This window comes from Coloeus monedula, assembly GCF_965178545.1.
Source record: "Coloeus monedula genome assembly, chromosome: 1".
Lineage (NCBI taxonomy): Eukaryota > Metazoa > Chordata > Aves > Passeriformes > Corvidae > Coloeus > Coloeus monedula.
In genome coordinates, this window is record NC_138781.1 from 139,802,659 (window position 1) to 139,822,947 (window position 20,289).

At 39.4% G+C, this 20,289-nt stretch overlaps 1 protein-coding gene across 1 annotated transcript in view; it reads right to left on the minus strand.

Moving 5' to 3' along the window:
* Nucleotides 1–9,135: 9,135 nt before the first annotated feature.
* Nucleotides 9,136–20,289, minus strand: part of LRP12 (LDL receptor related protein 12) — a 51,483-nt gene continuing 40,329 nt past the window's right edge. Inside the window, exons 5-7 of the mRNA XM_082285700.1 lie at nucleotides 17,264–18,365; nucleotides 16,297–16,429; nucleotides 9,136–12,359 (exon numbers count right to left, since the gene is read on the minus strand). Coding sequence (XP_082141826.1) covers nucleotides 11,496–12,359; nucleotides 16,297–16,429; nucleotides 17,264–18,365 — 2,099 coding nt within the window. The 3' untranslated portion in view covers nucleotides 9,136–11,495. The remainder of the gene's footprint in view (nucleotides 12,360–16,296; nucleotides 16,430–17,263; nucleotides 18,366–20,289) is intronic.

The window sequence follows — 20,289 nt, forward strand, 5'->3', positions numbered from 1 at the left end:
GTCAGCAGGTAAGAGTGAGACCTCAGCTCAGAAATTGCTCTTGCTTGAGAGCACTTCACTGCCCCTTCCTCCCAGAGCAGCAGTTATCTCCAAATAGCCCTAAACACACACCACACCATGCTCTTTAAACAGACACTGGAGGAACTGCCCCCTCTGCCCCCGGCGGCTCCACCTCCCACCCCTGTCCGGCCCAGTGACATGAATGGGAGCAGAGCACTGGCGTCGGGCCATTTTCCTCTGGACTCTGCCTGGATAAAGCAAGCCAGGTTTTCAGGGGCCCTAGGGTGTTCTCATGGCACTCGTTCCAGCCTGCTCTGTGCACCCAGGGGTTTGCAACTTGCTGAGCTGCTTTGAAAATGTGGCCATTTTATCACCTGGTGATGCCCAAAAGCAAACCAAGCTCTTTGCAGCCGCATTTGAGGAAACTAAGGGTGACCTGAGCTCTCCACAGAAGAAGCCAGAGAGCCCAAGGGTAACCTGAGCTTCCTGCAGCCATGTCTGGGGAGCCTGTGGGTCTGGCCTGTGCAGAGGGAAATGCACCCTTCTCATTGGAGATGGTGGGGTCCACGCTGCTCCAAAGCTGTTTCTCAAATGATTTTAGACACACCACCCTCAGGATCCAAACACAGCTCCCCCCTGCCCCTGCAATGACACTACACGGACAGCACTCTGGACTGAGGGGGAAGCCGGGGTGTGTGCCAACATCCATGTGAAAATCCCATTTCAGCATCTGATGCCCTACTCCATCTGCCCCGTGGCCCTGCTGTGCCTGCCCGGCAGGCCCAGCCTGTGCTCCCCACAGCCCCACACTGCTGCCCACACAACCACTGCCGGCTCCAGCTGCAGCCCCAGGCTGTGCTGGCCCCTCAAATCTCCCTACCCCAGGGGGGCCCTTCCCGAGGGCCAGGGTGTTGGGGAAGATGAAACAGGAAAGCCTTATAAATATGATTGCCTGACAAAAGATTTTGGGAATATGAAAACTATAAGCAACATCGAAATGAAGGCCACCTTTGAGATACCAAGTCTTAGTTACTGAACAACTGGAAAACAATGGTATGGCTGACTGAAGGTAATCCCCTCTTGATTGAACAATACCCTCTGCTTGCAGGCAGGTCCAAGGGTCAGAGCAGACCCTACTAGCTCAGCAGAAGGGGTCCAAAGAGTAGTTTTTAGGAGTTAAGATGTAACACTCTATGGTAATATAACAATTCTTATAGGCTGGATGTAAATGCTATAGGATTTGTATCTTGTATTAGATTGGCTAGTGAAAATTAGAATATTCAGTACAGAAGATGATTTATTGTATTGTAACCAGGACTTCACCATCCACTCTACTTACTCCCTTACCCGCTTACTCTCTTACTTACCTCCTCTTCACTCACTCTTACTCCACTCTTACCTACTTGCTCTTACTTTTACACTCTTGCTCTCTTGGGCCTGCTCAGAGCTGCCAGCTGCAGCTCTAAGCAGTGCCCCTGTACCCACGCCCTTTGCAATAAACCGCATGTTCCAAGATCTGACTACAGAGATCTCTCGTCTCCGTCCGTCCCGACCGTCCAACCCACCCAAGCTCCTACACCAGGGAGAGTCAGGATCTTCTGTGGCAGCTTTCACACAAGGCTGCTGTGACCTTGGCAAAGATGTGGCCTGTGTGTTTCAGAATATAGACCTGGAAAAAGAGGTGGGAAAGTAAAATGAGGACAACTGGAAAATGAGCTAAAGGTTTGGAGCAGAAGGGGAAAGACCTGCTCTGTCCTATCTCACAGGTACTAGTTTCTATGGAATTTTCCCACTTCTCTCCTGCCATAACCCTGGATTTGCATAGTCAGCAGTGACACCACTCAAGTGTGTCCCTGAATCTGCTGAGCACCTGCATCTTCATTCCCTCACCTCTTCCAGTTCAGTGGTGATGATTTAGCAAGATAGAACATTGTCTCTGAGGGCTGTGAGAGGGTGCACACACAGGGCACCAAAAAGCCATTTAGACAAAGGACACAAGATTGGAAAAAACTCACCTTCCCATCGGCATGTCACCTTTGTCCCTTCCCTCATGATGGGTAGGAGAGCATTACCATACATTTGCCTTTCTATCTGCTCATCCCAAGGTATCTTGTCTTACACCTCACCTTTCTGCAGTGGGACAGAGACCCACTGGGATTCATAACATGACACAGCAACAGAACAGGTCAAAGCTCATTTGGGAAAGCAGTTTCACTTTGTATAAATGAAGTGACCTTTGTTAAGTGAGGAGAGGGGTAGCAAGGTCAGAGGTTCTTTTGATCATGTGCAGTCATGTGGGCTGTAGCAGTCAAGTTCCTTTGCCCATCCCAATGGATATTTAATGATTTGATGTAGAACAGTGTCAACAGATTTTTCAGTATTTATTGGCAGAGACTTCACCCTGAAGTTTCAATACCACTTCAGTACCTCAACTGCCAACCTAAAATAGCCACTTTCTTGTAATTTCTCCCTGGCAGATGATTACTTAGTATTTTCTATGAAAGGAGTTTCTATGTGACAGACCTAGACAGTCATCTCTGAGTATGCTCTTGGGCTAGTGGCAGTGGTAAACTGTTCATGCTCAAATCCTTCTGCCAAACTGGGCAGAGGGAGATCTGAGGGCAGATCAGCCACATCACAGCAGATTGTAGTGTACACTGGAATATCCAGTTCCCTTTTTGTGTGTGCTGCACAGGAAAGAGCTGATACAATTTTATACATAAATGCATGAAGAGTAGCACAGCTCAAAATCCTATTTATGTCTGTTTCTGAACAAGAACAGGCTTGAACTGTTTCCCCTCCTCTGATTTCCTCCTGGCTAATTTAGACTTTATGGATCCTACTCTTAAGTGCCTAAACCTTTCTATCTGTAACTTCATTCCCAGCTCAGAATTGCAGAGCTGCCCACAAACCAGCAACGTAACATCTTACAATGCTGTGCATAGGAAAACTGAATTTACCCCACAGGTGGTTTTGAACACATTATTTAATGTATTGGTACATAACAAGATTCTGTCTAAGAAGCCCTTTTATTTAATCCATTTGGACCAAAAAGATAATCTCACATCAGTTGCATTTATGTACACTTGATAAATATTCAGTATTTCACAGCTCAGCTGTCCCTAGAAAAAATAGCTTGAAATATCACTGGTGGAACAGAAATAATACTTAAAATATCATGAGAAGACAACTGGCTCCATATTCTTAGTGGTCGCTGATTATCTACTGCTTCTCCAACAGGGCTTCTGGCTCCTAATTGACTTTGTAGTATTTACTCACCTACAAAGCATTTTACTTTTTTGTTCTTCTCTTTGCACAGTTTAAAACAAATCTTTGCTCTGTAATCAATGTTTGAGTCTGCACTGTTGTAGTGGTCTGGGCTGGAAGAGAGTTAAACTCTGTCAATAGTACCTGGTATTGCTCTGTTTTGACTCTGTGCTGAAAACAGTGTTGGTAACAGAGGAAAGTTCTCATTATTGCTGAGCAGCATTTGCACTACGACAAGGGCTTTTCTGCAGCTCATATTGCCCCGCCAGTGAGGAGGCTGGGGGTGCACAAGAAGTTGGAAGGGGACACAGCCAGGACAGCCAATCCCAACTGACCACAGGGATACCCCAGGCCGTATGGTATCATGCTCAGCATATAAAACTGGGGAAAGAGGAAGGAAGGGGAGGGACACCAGTGTAAATAGCATTTGTCTTCTCAAGTCACTGTTCGTGGATGGTGGAGCCCTGCTTTCCTGGAGATGGCAGAACATCTGCCTTCCCCTGGGAAGTGAGGAATGAATTCCTTTCCTTTTCTTTGCTTGCAAGTGCAGCATTTGCTTTACCTATTAAACTGTCATTATCTCAAACTCATGAGTTTTCACACTATCACCCAGATAGATTGAGCAAGTGGCCGTGTGGTGATCAAATGCCAGCTGGGCTTAAACCACAACCCTGCAGAGAAATTTCATGTTAGAAGACTTTACTGATCCTAAAATGTTACATAGTAGCTCAGTGATTTGACAGCCACTGCAGAAAGTCTTCCCAAACTCACAAATCTGAAGTTGAATCATACGTTAATACTTTTGTTGTGTCTAGCAAAGCAAATCCTCAAGAAATCTAAACATGGAGTGTCTCGTTTAGTGGAGCTACCAGAGAAGTACAATCGTAAGAATTTTCTCAGTAGCCTAATGATTAACTGATTCCATTTGAACAACCCTGAAGAAAACACAATCCACACCTATGATTTACCAAATGAAAATAACTTTGCAAATTCAGGAATAAGTTTGCAAGAAACAGAGGACTGAAGTTTGGAACATCCAGCAGACCTTGAGGATGTCTTCTAAAAGTCATTGTAATGCAGACATAATCAGTTTAAAGTCTTCTGAGACACACATATCCACTTCATCCTGGAACCTTTAACTGCTACCTCCCCACATAAAATACTATTAATTTTTAACTTCTCCTTTAATTATCACACCTTACTCTTATCCTCCCTTTGCTTCCATTTTCACATTCTTCCTGCCATACCCTAGTTCTGTAAAGCTCTTCTATTGTCACTCAGTCTTCAGCTTTTTCTTAACTCCAGGAGTCTTACTGGCATTAACCTCCAAATTAAAGTTGGTGAAGCTGAAATGTATCTCAAAATGCAGGAGTGGCAGACAAATAGGCTTTTGAACAAACAGAGTATTTTGTGAAGGAATCTAGAGATTGATAATGAGCAGTGGGAAGAAAGTTCAGCTAATGAAGATGTGCTATTAGTATTTATTTTTGACAACTTTCCTCCAAGGAAGAAAGACTGGATCGTGAACCACATTTGCAATATGAGAAAATGAATAAAAAGGATACCAACAACTTTCAGTAATGATGGATAAAGCACTAGGTGTTAGAGAATTGGTAAAAGGATGTGTCAATTTGAGGTGCACTCTGGATTTGCAGAAAGGAAAGAATGGTTATCTTTTCCCATATTCAGAAAGCCAGAAGGACTGAATACTCTTTTGTTTCTTTGCAACTACTACAAAGAATCCATAATGTCTGTTCACCTGAGATTTACTTTCACACTCCTCTGCAGTGGGAATTTAATATTCATTCAATAAAACCAGATGGTCGAAACATAATTGTACCTGTAAAGTCTTCATAATTGTGAGACCAGTCAGGTGCCCTTGTCAAAACCTCACAAGTTTTCAGAAGAGTCTGGTGCTGACTACTTTCATGGGATGGATTTTCAGACACAAGTGTGAGGTTTCAAAATCTAATCTCTAATGCCTTCTTCAGTTGTAAAAGCTTTCCCAAACTAGCAAGCATGCCCTATGGTTTTCTATAATAAAACAGGGCTAAAAAACATTAAGAAAGAAGTTCAATCCTCTAGTTCCACATCACATGAACTATTATAAGTATGCTCTCCTAAGTACTGGGCTACATCCAAGATCCTAGTGCCAGTCTTTCCCCAGATCCATTAGCAGTGATGCAGCCCATTAGCACCCAGCCTTGGGTCCCACGTGTGTGACACAAAGGAAGGCAGCCAAAGGTGTGCATGTACTGAAAACCATCCTGCTTTTTAGAGCTACAATAATTAGTGACTCTTCTCTCATTTTCATAAGGCCAAGTGCCTCCTCCTCCTTGATCAACACAAATGGTGAACCACAGACAGTACAACCAATAACGAAGAAAGAATTACCAGGAACCCAGCAGAGGAGCATCTAAGAAACCTTCATACTGTGCTCTTTGCTCTTTTCACTATTAATTGGCTCAATAAGGGTTTAATAAAATGCCAGCTTTATAAATATGTGTGAGACAGTTCAACTCAGGCATTGAAATTCTAAGTCTCACAATGCTCTGGGAAAGAAAGACTTATCATACTTGTCAGTTATTTCCCGGTGGACAATCTCAGTCAAAGAAACTAGGTTCTTAGGTGGGATTTTTCCAGACTCCAAGAAGCACAACCACAAAAGCACAGAGAACAGCTATCTTTGGAAACTGTTATTTTTACTAATGCATTATCTGGAAAAACACAGCAAAATATTAACTGTAGTTTCTCCGACTCCCAAATGCAACATCTCTCTATTGAAGGAACACTAAGTCAGGACTGTAACTGCTGGCCAACAGAGTAGGTGAGAGAAAGCAAAACTGAACGTCTCTGTTCCCTGCCATGCCACTGCAGAATTATGATGTCAGTTTATGACATTCCTCACTGTCCTGTATATTGCTCCTGTTTTTCCTCTGGCGCACCAGAACGTCTTCCTCCAACTGTGGCTGTCCAAGGTGGTTCTTAACTAACCACAGGAAAGATGACAGATTTAAACCAGTACATTTTACCAGTTGTTTTTCCTCAATTTTATACACCTGGAAAAGCAGATAAACCTATTTCTTCATTTCTGTTGGCATACCTTCAGATGCATGACTATTTCATTGCAAAGGTACAAATGCAATTCAACTAAACCTCTGTAACACCCCAAGTCAACAATGCTGTGATGAAATCTGAGATTTCTGCTCTAAATTCAGATACCTGTATGCTTATTTCAGGGACCATGTCCTTATTCCTCAAAACAAGTTTATTTCTTTGTCCTTTACATTTTGCCTAATAAACCCTTATTATTTGTTAGGAAGTCCACACTGAACCATAACTGCTTCTTTCTTTTTCTTATACATTTCTGATTTGACATGTCCTACCCATTATGACTTATTTTTGGGAAGGCCTCCTGCAATTGTTTGTCTGAGAAAAAAATCCTTTGTACAATGTAATACAATTATATTCCTTTAATGTTTCTAGTCTATTACAACTTTCCCATCATTCAAATTCAAAATTCAGAGACTCCTCTTTTTATCTGTTTTTTTTCCTTCCTGTGTTTTCCACTAATTTCTTTCCTGCACAAGCATCACACAGGGTAACTGTAAACTGAAGAAAATCTCAATCTGAAAAACTTCACTTGCATTTGAGTGTTTTCTTTGGTTCTTTGATAACAGGATGCCACTTGGTCACAGGGAGAAATTAATGCTAAACTCTTCTGCTAGATTTCAATGTGCATGGAGAAATATCACTAATTTGTGGCTGGATATTCACAAAGATAAGCTAAATTGTGTTTATGGTAAATGCCCTTTTGTGGAGACCACTGAACCTATCAATGAAGGAACCACAGGGGCCCCCTGGAAGGATGAACCCTAGGGTTCTGTTAGGTTAGGCTGAGAGAAAAGGGTCCCTCCCAAGAGGCTTTGTGTTAAATACGTCAATTATGTTGATATACCCCAGTTCTGTTTTCCTGGTTGGCCCGTTGGCCTCCCTGCCCCTTTTTACCCTGTATGTCTTCCCTCTGAAAAGTTCTCCCTTCCCGGTTCTCCCATTGGCTTTTGTTCCCTTGCTCCACCCTCACTACTCCCTTACTGGCTCCCCTACCTTAACCCCGCCTATGCTCCACCCCTGTATTCCCCGACCATTGGGCCCTGGTGTTTTCTCTGCCCCCATCCAATCCTATATTTAAACCTTGGGCCCTCCATTGTTCCTTTGTCTTCGTCCCTGGACACCTTCAGCTGGGTGGTAATAAACTACCTTGTGGAACTTCACACGAAGACCCTTCCCTGCTCCTTGTTGTCGGCCTCTTTGTGGATTATAATGTATCTGGTGTGTGTGTGTGAGAAGCGGCCTGCCGAGCGGCTCCCCTTGTTGGAGGTGCTTCTGGAAGGTTGCGGCACCTCGCCATCTGCCCCCGCCGCAATACCTTTTCTCAAAATGTGATTAGGAATCACTGACACTGCTCAGAGCAACATCTCTTACCTCCTCCATCAGACGTGGGAAGTCTTGTCCATCCAAATTCTTAGATAATACTTCAGTTTAGTGGATATTACATTCTCTTCCCCCAAGTTACTACCCACCATAGTGGGTACTGCATATGAACAGAAATCTCAACTAGACATATTGACATGAATGTTGTGCTATAAAACTTCTCTGTATCAAGTCCAATAATTATGGACTTTAATTTCCTTAGATGAGCGAAAATCTAACTACAAGAGTGAAACTCCAATGCAGGATAGAAGGGAAAGAGTTTTAACTATCAATCTGCTTACCTCTCCATATGTTTGGTGACTTGGCAAAGGGACAAGACAGACTTCTCCTTTGTCCTTTCAGAACACACCCCATTTTGGGCAACTGAGTTGTAGCTGATGTCCTGGAGGAATTCAGTTACCAACTGCTTATTTTCAGAAACTCACAAGGGAGGAAGAAAAGAGATACAGTCAAAAAGCACCACAAACTGACAAAACACTTTACAAAAAGCTTCATCCCAACTACAGAAGATTAAAACTTTTGACTTAAACCAAGATTTACAGGAAATGTGCAGCACTTCCTCAGTACAACTGTCACAGTTGAGTATCTGGAGATATACATATATATAGGAAAATAAGTCACTCACTTTTCAGAAAGGAAGCAAAACCTCATCCCAATAGGAAAAGCCATGATTTGATCTGCAGTGAGTATTTAATATAGAAACCTCACTGAAAGAGTATTTGTGTCCCAACTTGAACTTCAATTCCCTGGACTGAATCCAAGCTTTGACACAAGTTCATGCTTAGGCATTTGGATAGAAAGTGGAACACATAATACTGTAACTAATTCCAGCATCCTCTCCAGAAACCTGTTTTGAAAGAAGAGTTATCAGCAACACTTGCTGAACTTGTACTGAAAATGACCTTTATTTTGGATACAAAACAACCCCTTGCACCATCTGAAGCTCAGTCAGCCCCCCTAATGTTTCAGTGCAAACCAAGTGACAAAGTGTGGTATGTGGAAAAGAAAAATGACAAACTCTTTCCATGTTTTAATAACTTTACATGAGGAGAAAACTTGCCTCACAATAACCTACATTCTTCAAAGCTTGCAGATGAAAGTGATTTATTACAGAAAACAAGGTAATTCCACAGTAAGTAATTCTGACTTTTGTTCAAACCGCCCTGGTATTGTAGCACAGCTAAATCAAGATCAATTAAACAAAACACTAATTCAAGCTCTCCAGAATACAAAGAAACAAAGTAATAATGACTTACCGGAAACCTCAGTAAAACCAAACTAAACAAATGCAACCAATCACTCATACATTACTGAAAACAAAAACCAATCACTCCTTTTAATATCCCCAAGAAAAAAAAAAATCACTGCAACAAATTCACCTCATACAAATATGAATTTTATTTACAATTTTCCAAATATCAATCAAATCCAGCTTCTCAGTTAAATGTGTAGCATTTGTCCTTTAAAACAAATTAAACATTGTGTTCTTTTTACATCTGCAATATGGAGTCCATAGGTACATGCTATTTGGGGCATCTAATGGAACAAATTTAGATCACTGTGTGTGTTCAACACCGAAGGTATTCTGTGAAGACTCTTTCTTCAAAATTTATCTGCCTCAGGGACAAGCATTTCCACAACCACTTTCTGATGACAATTAACTAGGAAGGTTTAAAAACCCAGTATTTTATACCAGGACATACTGTTCACATATACTTCAGGGTGTGTTACCATGTTCCTATTGCAAAGCTGCCTGCTCTATAAGCAATGCTACTGAAATCAGACTAAAGATTACCCACAGATTTAGATATTATTCAATGTGAATAAAAATGGCCATTGATGACTTTTACTTGAGTATGTGTAATTATGGGCCAACTTGTACCTGATCTGGTACCAGTGTGATGTGATCTGTTCTGAAACTTGAAACCGCATGGGTCATTATAATAAAATCTTTTACAACTGTATTGCACATAAGGTTCCTCAAAAGCACAAATCTACATAATTGCATCCTGAACTCAGAATTTACCTGCTAACCTGCATGAAAAAATTAACCAGACGGTAAAATAGTTTATTTTTCTCATCTCAGTGTCTGTAAATGAAGAGAAGAGGGAGAAGATACAGACACTTTGGAACCTATTCAATTGTTTGTTTCTTCTGCATGTGATTTGTACTCCAGAGATGAGAATTAAAAAAAAAATAAAAAAGCCAGACAGACCTTAGATTTATCTTTAAAAGTACCTCAAAAACATAACAAAAATTCAATTTAATTTTGATACATATTAAAATTTTAGTCAGTTCTGCCCGACAGCATAACACGACAGAAATGCACAAGACTTTAAACATGCTTTAAAATGACATTCAACAAAGTATTTAAAATTTAATAAATAGCATACAATCACACACAAATACATTTCATACTGGATCTTTAAGCCTACTAAAAACAGACTGGCAAAGAATAAATAAAACAGTAGTTGACAGTTTTGATTTTAAAAGGTGTAGTTTCTTCTTGTCACGCTAGTAGCCACGCATTAACCTGCTTATCACAAAATTGGGAGTTATGAGCTTTTTTCCTCACTGATCTGTTTTGCTCCAACATGTAGTATCATAAAAAAATACACTAAAAGGGTTTTCTTTTGGTTTTTTTTAAACAACCAGTCTGCGACCGAGTAAACCAGTTTTTAAATACAATGAATAAATAGGGAATTAGTAAAGCAAATTCAATTGCAACAAAAACGCAACACCCCAAGAAAAGAGCCATGGAAATATATAGCCATTGCAATATTAGACAATAATAGTACTTAAAGTGATAGTGCTTGTGCACTAAGCTCATTAGAGACCTTAATATGATTTTAGTGCAAATCCCTTGAGTCCAAACAAGCTTTATACCCTACAGTATTAGGGAAAGATCTATTACCAGTTGGAACTTATTCTGTAGTGTATTTGTACATATTGGATATTTAAGGAACTAACACATATTGTAATATCTTCGGCCCTTTTTTACTTCAAATCAAAAAGACTAATGACTGGGGATTTTACATACTATTTGGCTGTACCATATTAGACTGCAGTTTAGGAAAGTCAGTGCTAAAAAAGCTTTTGCCATCAGTTTATCTACTATGCCTAAATTTCATATATCATTGCATTTTGTACTTCTGAAAGAAAAAGAATGCTCCTGGAGAAAGTTTCTCCTCCCTTTAAGTAAGTTCACATTATGATGAAATTCAAGAATATTTAGACAGTGTTGAATAAACTCAAAGGAAAGTACATATTTTACATAAACAATCCTTACCAGTATTTAGTATATTAAGTTACAAGTATGTTGGCAATAATACAACAGAGTCAATTCCTAAAGGAAAATAATTCTGTACAAATTCACCTGTTAATATGGGGTTAAACAGGCAGCCAATAAGTCTTGAGCAGCCATGTTTCAGGTTTTAACTACAGTACCAGGATAAACTAAATTTGAAACTAATGGGGAAAACTTCAGTTTAAAGAGTAATCTGATTATACTGGATACACACATTGTGTATTCAGAGCCATTAAAATGTTCACTCTTATAGTTCCATAATGTCATCCAGTATAAGAAAAGTTTAATCAACCACACAGGCTAAAATAGCTTTAACATATTGTTGTCCTGGATTTTTTTAAACTAAAAACTAATTTTAACTGTGAAGTACAAAACAATGACAGATATTGCTCCAACTTGTACACAATCTTTCCTAAACAATCCGTACCTAGCAGAGTAATAATGCCTCATCATCACTAGTTTCATTTTTCACTGTTGCCTCTAAGCAAGTGTCGGGTATCTGGGCAGTGTGTACGATGCCACAGCTCTCACAGGGGCCATCTCGACTGCATGACCTCACACTGTGATGTGTTGCACTGTAAGGCTGTCTAAGCCCTGGTCCTTGATCTGAGCTGAGATCAAGTAGAGGTCTTGAACAGTCATTCATGTCAAAGTCTGATGCTACATCAGAGACTGGAATTAACATTTCAACATCATCATCCTCTTCTCTTCCACTTACCCCATTATCAAGCTGTCTCAAAGGACTTTGGTTCTGATTCACCGAGCTTGATCTCCCTAAAGTAAAGCGTACCCAGCGTAAGCCTTGAGTCATACGGCTTAGTGCGCTCGTGAGCTGGTGGCGTGCGGGACTTGTGCTTGGGGGCTCTACACTTGTCACTTCTCTTCCACCATCCGTGGCACTGCTACTGCTGCTCTGAGCAGAGGAACTCCCACACGCTCCCACTGTTGCTTCTATTGCTGTTGCAGGAGGGACTTTTTGAGGCAAGGTGGCAGCAACACCACCAACTGCTCCTGCTGCATCTCTTCTTTCATTTTCTGTGTCTGTATCATCAGATTCAACTGAAAACAAACTTCTGTGAGTATTATTTCTTTCAGCTTCTCTACTAGTACTTTGGCTGGCAACATCATCTCCATCCGCCGAGACCAATGCCAACGATCCAGAATGACGTGACCTTGCAAAATTAAAAATTCGATTCCAAATGTTACTTGATCTGCCAGCCATAGGAAGTCTGATTGAGGTAAATCCAAGCTGAGATCGTACTGCCAGCCTCAGGTTTTCCAGAACTGAAGCCTAAATGAGAAGACAAGCAACAATCAAGTGTTGACAGTCTGCTGGTACTAGCAAAGAATGAATGATAACTGTTGTGGAAAACAGCATTTAACGAAGTTAAATGTAGAGTCTTAAATATAAAAAAATGTTGCATCTTTCATAATAAGGATCTGGTATATGTAGCAATAGGCTATTTAAAAAAAAAAAAAGTGGGCATGAAAAAAGTTTAGATGCTCTAGTGCAAAAAATATTATAAACAGGCAAATTAAGTGGAAATACATATGCAAAGATAATAAAAGAGCAATGAATTCTATATAAGGTACATTTCTGCCCTAATCAAGGATCTCTAAATAAGACAATGTGAAAAGCAAGGCACTATAGCCTGGATATGGAACACTGATTAAAGGAAAGTACAACCACAGAGCCAGTAGAGCAGGCATACTAAATCTATTACAGACAGTCTTACCAAAAAGGTAGTCACTGTGGATTTTAGAGAACAGCACATAGAAACATGTCTCAGAAAGTTTAGGATTTAAAAACAAAGTCTTCCAGAAAGATTTAACAAAGGTGGCCACCTTCTTTATCCATTACCATAGGGCTGCCTCAAAGGGACTAAATTAAATATCTTCTCCAGCAGAGGCTTATAGTTTGACTTTTTTCCCCCCCTTCTGGTATCATCAGTTAATTCCAGTTTCAAAATGCTATGCTTCTGTTGAAATAAAATTATCTTTTGTGTTCTAAACTATACATTTCCCAAATTCACTATATGTTTTCCAGTCATTTAGCTACAGAAGAATGCATACCTGAATTTTCCTGTTTAAAACCCTGTATAACTTTTGAACTGCAAGGTAACACAAACATACAAACTCCTTTGAATTGGGGATCCCTAATGATGCCTGAAGTGGCCACCTAAAAACAGAGACTAGACAAGAATAAGGGAATGAAGGTAGGTATTTATTCGAAGGGCCTTCAAAGGTACCCCTTGGGGAGCCAGAGGCTACTGCCAAGGTGGACCCCAAGATGGATGACAGGTCACGAGTTCTTCACACTTTTGTAAGTTTGGTTCATTTGCATATCAGGGTTAATTCTCCAATTAAAGCTTCAGTTAATGAGGTAATTTCCCCAAGCTTGCCCCTCCCTTTGGAGGCTTTTGGTTTATATTTTTTGGGCCTAGGATGATCTGAGTGTCCTTGGAGAGCAGGCCTGGACAGGCTTTGTTATGCCTACCTAGCATGAGAGAGCAGAAGTGAACAGGCTACAGGAAACTTCAGTTACACACTAGGCAGTACAGGATTTGAAAAATATGGAAGTTAAAACCTAAGGCATCACTAACTCAAACTTAAGAGAGAACACTACCTCAGCTAAGTAGCTCAATTCTCAAATAGGGTGGAAGATTGTCTATCATCATTCTAAAAATATTCACAAATGTGTATAATTAGAGGATAAAGCCCATATTCACAACTTTTGATGACACTTACGGCAAAAATGTAGAATATTCCTCAAAATAGCCCTTTTCCCCCAATTAAACTCTTAACATATATGCATGTATTTCCCTTCGTTTATAAAAACGGAACTTTAGTGTTCTCATGCTGTCACCTTCACCTCCTTTCCACCATTCTTCAGACAACACAGCAGAGTATCTGAACAATACTGCATGCACAACCTACCTCTTCCCTTCCATTAGTTCACAGGATGATTGAATTCAAGCATACAGTATGTGTGTACAGCAGCCTTACTCTCAAAACCTGCTAAAGAGACTGCTACTCATCCTTGAAAATCCAGCTCTGAAGGCATGTATCAGTTTTAGGCAGAAAGCACTACACAGAAATCCAAGATTCCTATAGCTTGAGACTTCTAGGAAATCTTGAATAACTATCTTCAGTCCTACACAGGTTTGCAATCTTAAGATGTATATTTTGCTCGAAACAAATTTTAACACACCTTGATGTAATACTGACTCCCTTCCCCCAACACTTTACCATATTAAAAATCGAGTTTTATAATTTATAGAATTCAATTTACATTGCCTTGAGTTTTTATTGATGTTGTCTCCTCTGAAAAACAAAGGTTTTAAGCAATGCAACTTCATTGTTCAAGTATGAGTAAAGTTTTTATCATGGAAGCATCAGTGCTTTAGAATGACATTTTCATTACTTTTGAAGTTGATGGCCTGCTCACTACTACTCCTGATTTCTATGCTAGTTAATTGGTCAGTATAGTTACTTCAGTTTTCAAGGCCTCAAGTCTTATCTGAAGTGCTGGTGTTCTTAATGGGAATTCAGTAACACTCTCACTGTTCAAAACTATTGTACATGCATTGATATTTTATGGAGTGTGAAATCATGGTTACGTATAAATACTATCAAGCAACTACATTTTGTTATGTTTAATTACAAAAGATTGCCATATAATTTCAATATATTCTGAAATGAATTTAAAATGTATCCAAAGAAACAGTGGGTAATTCAATTTAAGTCAAACTAAAGAGTAAAGAAAATGTCAGTAATTGCACAGCTTTTCAAAAGCTCCAGTACCAATCTCTGACTGCAGCCACTACGTCTGGGTCTTTCAGAACTGTCCTCTCTATGACAAAGATTTCCTCTTAGTAAAAACCAAGATCTTTACATCACCTTTATGTGATTTCATGACGAAAAATGGGTCTGAGCAAGCTAGATTTTTCTGAAAATCGTAATTGTTCCTACACATATTTATGTACCCCAAACCTGAAGTGTCGCACACCTGCAGAAAACATTGGTTTGTTCCAAGTTACCTGTACTAGAGGACTTACACATCTGGGCATGATAACTGCATTGTCTCCACAGACTTTCTTGGGCTAAAACCCTACCTCAAGAGACTTGTGAACATAGATCCATCATAAACTGGTGAAGCTTAATTTTGGAAAAGAGGACAGCAAGCCAAATTTGTAGAAGTACAAAATTGGTTTGAAACAGTAACATACTGATCTTTATTATAACCCCAGTAACCCACTGAACAAGGGATTCTACAGTGTCCACTACAGGCATTTATTTAATTAATGAAGCTCAGTGCCAATTTAGCTACTAAAAAATCTTTACAATGTGTTCTGACACATTTTTAAAGCCTCTCATGCAAATTGCAATTTATTTTCCTCTTTTCCTCTGAAAAATCTTTTGTGACAGATCCTAGCTGTTTGTGAACATGTGTGCATGAAAGAACATGTGATAGTAGTGTAATTTTTTCTTACAGTAAACTTTCCTGTATTAACTGCAACATAATATAATTAATGCCAACTCTAATGCAGGATTCCTAGACTAAGATGTTCCTTCTATTTCTCAAAAGAGCTCTATAACTGAAAGACATTTTTAATTACTTGAAAAGTTGTTTGACAGAAATTCATTAATCACCCAAGTAAGAAATGTGCTAATCATCCACCTCTGAATCTGGAGGACTAGGAACTATTAACTGCCATTTACTAGCTTTTACTTTGTAACTTGTCCATGTAATTTTATATGATACTACAGCCTGGCCTTCTCCATCACCTCATTATTCACAGCAGGCATGAACATACCTACACACTGTGCATGTGAACTACCATTTTGCATTAGAAGTTTAGGTCTTCTTTCCCAAAACAAAAAGTGTTATCATGCAATCCTTACTTTCACAACAGTAATACAGAACATAAAATTAGATCTACCAGTCTATTACTTTTCATGCAAGAGGGGTTCTATAGTGTGCATTACTGGCATTATCAACTATCAAATTATCAAAACTATCAATTATCAAAAGAAAGCCTGCAAAGGAAACTGTGGTGTTACTGTATCATGATTTTTTCCAACAGCTAATCTTTCCTGTAACATTATTGACTTGGAAAGAGGAAAAGGAAATGCTCTAGAACAAAAGAATGTACATGAAAGTTAAAATATCTTTATTTCAGTCTCCTTAAAATTTAAGTGGTCTGCCTGGTATTTTGAAATCTTACCTGATTTGGGGAACAAACAGGGAAATCTTCGACTGGTGGAATTAAACCCTGGGCAATTAATTGTCCATAGGATGGAGGAGCTTCTCTTCTTAACAGTTCAGCCTCAACCCTTGACAAGTGAGTTTCAAATGATCTTTCAAAGAGAAAAGAAATTTCAGAATACATAAGACACTGATGCATATACATATAGAAAAGAATAAAACTACATCAGACTATTATAATCTGAAAAAAAATTTTCAGAAGATCAAATTTTGCTAATTTAATTGAAATTTAATTGACAAAGAATATAAAGTCATTCCTATGAGTCCGTCCAGCTGAAATGGGAGTAAAAAAACCAACCCAGCAATAAGTTTCTTAAAAGCAAACAAACAAGCCAGCCGAAACCCACGGGCTGAATATAAAAAGCACCATGAGTAATGTTTATATTATTGTAAAAAATTGAAGGATATGTAATCCTGGTATGAACTAGCCTACAAGAGAAGAAACATGCTGTCATACACAGAACTGCAATATAAATTGCAAATTAATTAACTGCAGTTTTTCCACACTTCCTTTTTATTAACATCGTCTGAAAGCTTAACCCTCAACAGTGAAGTGATCAGAATACTTCGATCCTCTTTTCTTCACTGGGAGAGCAGTCAGTCACTGGAACAGGCTCCCCAGGGAACTGGGTCATGGCACCCAGCCTTCAGAGTCCAAGGAGTATCTGAACAATGCTCAGCCATAGGTCTAAGCAAGGTTTAGTTTTAGATGTCCTGCAAGAAGCAGGGAGTTAGACTTGATATTCCTTATGGGTCCCTTCCAACCTGATAAACTCTGTGATTAACTAACCTCTTTTTACTATCAAAGAAAAAGGAACAGTATATTTACAAATCACATGCAACAGTATTTGTATGGCAATAAAACTGCTTCAAGTACAGACAATACCAAGATACCAAAACTTGTAATAAAGTTGGGTTCAACTTACCTTCGCTCAAACATCCTGAGTGAGTACAATTTACAAGTACATCCCAGTGCAATGACAAGCAGCAATCCACAAATAAGACTCCCAATGACAGCTGCAGTTATCACTCTAGTGGGCACAATGACTGGGCAATTCTCTTCGTCACTGCCATCACCACAGTCATCTTGAGAATCACAAACCCAGCTCTCAAACACACAGCGGTTATTTTTACAGTGAAAATTGCCTGGCTGACAGAAGAAACAGTTCTTTTCATCTGAACCATTAGGGCAATGATTCTGGTAGTTGCAGCGATCTGAACGAGGGTAGCAAACACCATTTCGAGAGCAGGGAAACTCATCTCTTTGGCACATGGTGCAGTTGGTTTCATCCCTTCCATTTGGACAGTGCCAGTAGCCATCACAGCGTTGCTGCTCTGTGTAGCACCCCCAGTTTCCACCACATGGGATTTCCCAGGGCAAACAGAAGCCATCAACCTGATAGGTTGCATTGAACCCTCTTGCAGCATTCACTTTGTCAGCACAAAAATGCACTCTTATCTGTCCTGAGGATGAAACAACTGTGAGGGGAGCATGAGAATCAAATGCTGTCAGTACACGCAACAGCCTCCGTGGATTCTCCTCTAACCCATCATATATTTTGACATAGTCTCCATAACCTGTACCATCAAGTTTAAAATCAGTGAATCGCAAGATTACTTTGCGATGATCACCAGTGTCTATCAGCCAGGTGCAGTTGCTGCCAGGTGGATAGAAGTCAGGATAGTTGGGAGAACTGAAAGTACCATAAAAGTATTTTAACCACTGCCCACATGTTGGCACATCACAGTCTATTTCATCTCCTAGGTCAAGACAATCAATGTTACCATCACATTTTAAAGATTCTGGAAGGCAAGTGTAAAGCTTGGTGAAGCGGGAAAGACACTGGAACTGATTGTTAGCACAAGGCTGAAAGGAAGAAGCTGTTGGAAGATTAGCTTTGGCACACATTTCTTCATCCGAGTTGTCTCCACATTCATCCATATTGTTACATTTCCAACTTTCTGGAATACACTTCCCATTAGCACAATGAAACTGGTCACAATCACAATTTGGTTCATCAGATTTCCCTGGAAGTAGAAAAAAATTTTTTCTTAGAGTTTAGCACTTTAATGGTTTGTGTTGCATATTTATTTCCTGTACCAGGTACTTCAGAAGGGAAAAGCAAATGCCTGAAGTGTCTGTAAATCATGACAACTTTCAGCAAATTTCAAGATAAAACAGTTTTTTCAAGGCAAAATTGCATCAACACATCAGCATGAACCTTATCCTTAGCTGATTTCAGTCAAATAACTTTAACCCAAGCAACAAAACCAATGCTCATTTATAGCTATTGAGAAATCTGTCTTCTAATATGCTAACAATAAGTTAGAAAAATACTCTCCCATCTATCACTCAAAATACAGAAACATTTTGTGCTGCACTTCTGGTTATCTCCTCAAATTCTTTCCCATAAAAGCAGTCAGACTCTCTTCTGCTTTTGGAGGTTCCTACTTTGTACCAAAGGATCTAAGGCAAGAGAGAAGCTGACAGCTGAAGATTACACATTACCACCATAGAAAGAAACCTCTGTCCTCTCCTCTTCCCACTGTTTGCTCCTGCCTCTCCTGGAGCAACTAAGATGAGAGTGCAGCAAATATACCTGGGATCCAAGCTATTTCAGCTCTGCAACAGTTCAGCTGAGTCAAACACTGCTGTATCACTTTCAATCACTTATTTCTACAAACCACTGTACAGAATGTAAAATTTGCTATAAAACAAACTATCATGGTCAAAAAATTTAAAATGAGTCTGCAATGCAGATGGTCCTACACAGCAGTAATTCAGAAACTAAACTAGACAAATATATATTCATTCTAAGGAACACTATGCCTAAGGTTTTAATAAGGAAACAGGAAAGACAGCATGATGAACTCACTGAAATCCTGATGTTCCCAGGAGAAGCATGTTCTATCCTTTTTTACAAGAGAACAATTCAGATTGGAATGGAGGCCATCTAATCAAATCATCTGCTCAAAAAAAGGCTAACTGGTGTTTGATTAGGCTTTTCAGCACCTTCTGCAATCAAGTATTTTTAAAGTTCCAGTGCTTTATTAGGCAACATGATAAAAGTTTTCACAGCTAGCTTGAATTTTCCTTGCTGCAACTAATCTGCTCTGATAGGTCAAGTCATATCATACCTCTGTTCTCCTTTTTTCTACTTTATCTTCTCAGAAAGCATTAAATAACTTAAAATAATAATTCTTCTTTAGAAAAGTAGAACACATCATTTTTAAATTTCACAAATGCTAAGGTTTTTAAAAAGTGAATGCAGAAAAAATGAAATCAACAACAGTGATAAATGTTACAAGCACTGCTAAAGAATGTTTAGTCTACAAATTTGCTTTCAGAGACTGAAGAATGAAAGGAGAGCAAAATGTATGTGCTGCCAGTGACTGATTTTCAGAAAACGTTAATTTCACTAGAAAAAGTCCGAAGAGATGCAGTATAAATGATACCATCTTCTTGTTCTGTTACAGATATATAAGTATTTATATATATATAGTACACACACGTACATATGGTTCACAATATTAGTATGGCAAAGTTGGAACCTTGGCCTTGAATTCAAAACCTGTAAAACTGAACTGCTAGACTAGTCCTACCTAACTGAGTGACTATGCTTCACAGGTGCAGGCAATATAGAATATGCATCAATGAACCTGTACAAGTACTAATTATAATCTAGCTCAGTTCTTCTGCATTGCAGAACCTGGAAGAGCTTGAAAAGAAAGCTGTAACATGGAGTTATAAATTTTGACAGGAATACTGCAGTAACAAAAGAGGATAAAATTTCAACCCAAGCCCTTCCTTCTAAAAGCTTTTAAACATCTCAGAAAAGAGTTGGGATACTTGATCCTGACGTAGCATTTTTAATCACCAATCATGCAATCCTTACATAAAGAAAATTCACCTGTGAATCAAAAAGAATCTTAAAATGATAAGAGATGTACT